The sequence below is a fragment of the Musa acuminata genome, unplaced genomic scaffold (genome assembly GCF_036884655.1).
Source record: "Musa acuminata AAA Group cultivar baxijiao unplaced genomic scaffold, Cavendish_Baxijiao_AAA HiC_scaffold_915, whole genome shotgun sequence".
NCBI classification, from domain to species: domain Eukaryota; kingdom Viridiplantae; phylum Streptophyta; class Magnoliopsida; order Zingiberales; family Musaceae; genus Musa; species Musa acuminata.
In genome coordinates, this window is record NW_027021136.1 from 13,169 (window position 1) to 16,809 (window position 3,641).

At 32.5% G+C, this 3,641-nt stretch overlaps 1 protein-coding gene across 1 annotated transcript; it reads right to left on the minus strand.

The window, feature by feature from the left end:
- Nucleotides 1-464: 464 nt before the first annotated feature.
- On the minus strand, nt 465-3,406 carry LOC135664960 (NAD(P)H-quinone oxidoreductase chain 4, chloroplastic). The gene has a single exon (XM_065177100.1). The coding sequence runs from the start codon at nt 2,581-2,583 to the stop codon at nt 1,171-1,173; it is 1,413 nt and encodes a 470-aa protein (XP_065033172.1). The 5' UTR covers nt 2,584-3,406; the 3' UTR covers nt 465-1,170.
- Nucleotides 3,407-3,641: the final 235 nt, after the last annotated feature.

A 3,641-nucleotide genomic window follows, 5' to 3' on the forward strand; every position in this document is an offset into this window, starting at 1 on the left:
TCTTATTAGTCCGCGAAATCGTAGGATTGCGTGATTCATTGGAAAAAGGGATGATAGCCACTTTTTTCTCTATAACAGGATTATTAGTTTCTCGTTGGATTTCTTCAGGACATTTTCCGTTAAGTAATTTATACGAGTCATTAATCTTCCTTTCGTGCAGTTTCTCCATTATTCATATGATTTCCAAGATGGGGAACCATAAAAATGATTTAAGCACAATAACCGCACCAAGTACCATTTTTACACAAGGCTTTGCCACGTCGGGTTTTTTAACTGAAATGCATCAATCCGCAATATTAGTACCTGCTCTACAATCTCAGTGGTTAATGATGCACGTAAGTATGATGTTATTAAGCTATGCAGCTCTTTTATGCGGATCACTATTATCAGTCGCTCTTCTAGTCATTACATTTCGAAAAAACATCGATATTTTTTGTAAAGGTAATAATTTCTTAATTAAACCATTTTTCTTTGGTGAGATTCAATATTTGAATGAAAAAAGAAGTGTTTTTAAAAACACTTCTTTTCTTTCATTTCGAAATTATTATAAATATCAATTGACTCAACGTTTGGATTATTGGAGTTATCGTGTCATTAGTTTAGGATTTACCTTTTTAACCATAGGCATTCTTTGTGGAGCAGTATGGGCTAATGAGGCATGGGGATCTTATTGGAATTGGGACCCCAAAGAAACTTGGGCTTTTATTACTTGGACCATATTCGCGATTTATTTACATACTAGAACTAGAATACATATTAGAAGTAGAACAAATCAAAGTTTGCAAAGTATGAATTCGGCACTTGTGGCTTCTATAGGATTTCTTATAATTTGGGTATGTTATTTTGGAATCAATCTATTAGGAATAGGTCTACATAGTTATGGTTCATTCACATTAACATCTACTTGAATAAACTACACAGATAAATAATTGAATAAACTACATAAAGAATACATAAGAACATCATCCCATATATATATAAAAAGCTTCTTGTTTGTGCGAGTTTTTGAGAACCGTTTGAATCATTCCTTATTCAAAACGGTTCTCAAAAACTCAAAATGCATCTCATTACAATTCTAATTCACTTTATTCTTTTGCATTGTACAGCGAACGATTTTAAAAATCTTAAAATCAAAGACAAAAATTATATTTCCGTATTATTAATGAAAGACTATCGATGAAAGTAATTAGATAGGATAGCTTGCACCCTGTCAACTGATAGCGAGAGAACGAAATCCGGATAAATACCAATACCTATTACGGGTAGAAAGATACAGATTGAAACAAATAGTTCTCGTGGTCCAGAATCCGCAAAATTAGAGTTTGGAACATTGAATAGCTTGTATCCATAGAACATCTGACGTAACATAGATAATAAATAAATAGGAGTTAATATCATTCCAATTGCCATTACAAAAGTAATTAGCATTTTTGGCATTAAAAGGTATTTTGGACTAGTAATTATTCCAAAAAATACTAATAATTCCGCAACAAAACCACTCATTCCTGGCAATGCAAGAGAAGCCATCGAAAAACTACTGAACATGGTAAATAGTTTTGGCATTGGGATCGATACCCCCCCCATTTCGTCGAGATAAACAAGACGTATTCTATCACAACTCGTTCCTGCCAAGAAAAAAAGCGCAGCACCAATAAATCCATGAGAGAGTATTTGTAAAATGGCACCGTTGAGTCCCATTCCGGTTATAGAACCAATTCCTATAATTGTGAAACCCATGTGAGATACAGAGGAATAGGCTATTCTTTTTTTTAAATTCCGTTGACCGAGAGAGGTTGAAGCTGCATAGATTATTTGAATCGTTCCCACTATTACCAACCAGGGAGAAAATATAGAATGAGCGTGGGGTAATAATTCCATATTGATCCGAATAAGTCCATATGCGCCCATTTTTAATAAGATTCCAGCTAGAAGCATACATGTACTGTAATGTGCTTCTCCATGGGTATCTGGTAACCACGTATGTAGGGGTATAATCGGCGATTTGACAGCATAAGCAATAAGGAATCCAAAATATAATATTATTTCCAATGCCACAGGATATGATTGATTAGTTAATTTTGAAAAATCTAATGTGGGTTCATTAGGGCCATATAAACCCATACCTAGAACTCCTATTAAGAGAAAAATGGAGCCCCCCGCAGTGTACAAAATAAACTTTGTGGCCGAGTAGAGACGTTTCTTTCCCCCCCACATGGATAAAAGTAAATAAACAGGAATTAATTCTAACTCCCACAGCATGAAAAAAAGTAAAAGGTCTCTAGAAGAAAATAATCCTATTTGACCGCTGTACATTGCTAACATGAGAAAATAGAACAATCGCGAATTTCGAGTAACTGGCCAAGCCGCTAAGGTAGCTAAAGTGGTGATAAATCCTGTCAGTAAAATAGGTCCTATGGAAAGCCCATCGATTCCCAGTCTCCAGTGAAAATCAAAAACATCTATCCATTTTAAATCTTCCTCCAATTGGGTTAATGGATCGTCCAATTGGAAATGATAACAGAAAACATAGGTTGTTAGAAGGAGTTCCAACGAGCATATACATATAGCATACCACCTAAACATCTTATTTCCTTTATGAGGAAGAAAGAAAATGGAAGAACCGACGGATATCGGCAAAACAACAAGTATTGTTAACCAAGGAAAATAACTCGTGATAAAGACAAGATACGTTTGACCAGAAAAACCCGTGCTCGGAATAGAATAATATATTTTCTCGAGTACGGGCTTTTGTCGGTAAAGAGGAATCAATTGATTCAAGTGGATTTTTTTGTAACGTATCAATAACCTAGACCCATGCTGCGAGTTGTTTCATATGATAAATAAACACGGACACTCAAAAAATCCGTGGGGCAGGCGGATTCACATCTCTTACAACCCACACAGTCCTCGGTTCTTGGTGCGGAAGCAATTTGCTTAGCTTTACATCCGTCCCAAGGTATCATTTCCAATACGTCTGTGGGGCAGGCTCGTACACATTGAGTACACCCTATACATGTATCATAAATTTTTACTGAATGTGACATTGGATCTATAAATTCCAGATTTTAACATCAAAAATTTTCAATCTGGTAGAAAATTAGTATTTATATTATAGACACCAGACGAAGCAGTGGTTTATTAAAATTTTAAGAATCAATATATTTCTAAATCTGTTCATGAGAAAAAGCCAAGAGACTTTGATTTCCGTTTCAAAAATCATGATCATACGAGTCACATGTGTAAATAAAAATTGGCCGACAAAACAAATTGATCAATCATTCAAATCAATATTTCAATATTCATATTTTCAATATGAAATATGAATATATAAAAATAAAACTAAATTAGTAATTTAATTTATTTTCGTAATATGATTAACATATTATTATTTAATAATATTATTTTTATTATTTTATTATAATATTTATAATATTATGCAGTATATTATTATATAATACATTTATATTATTATATAATACATTAAAAATACATTAAAAACATTAAAATTTAAATACATTAAAATTAAATAAAATAAACAAATAAAAAACGAAATAAAAAAATTATAATACCAATTAAATTAAGAATATAATTATTTTTCATTAATGGAATATGAAAGTGAAAGAATAGAAATAGAAAAATAT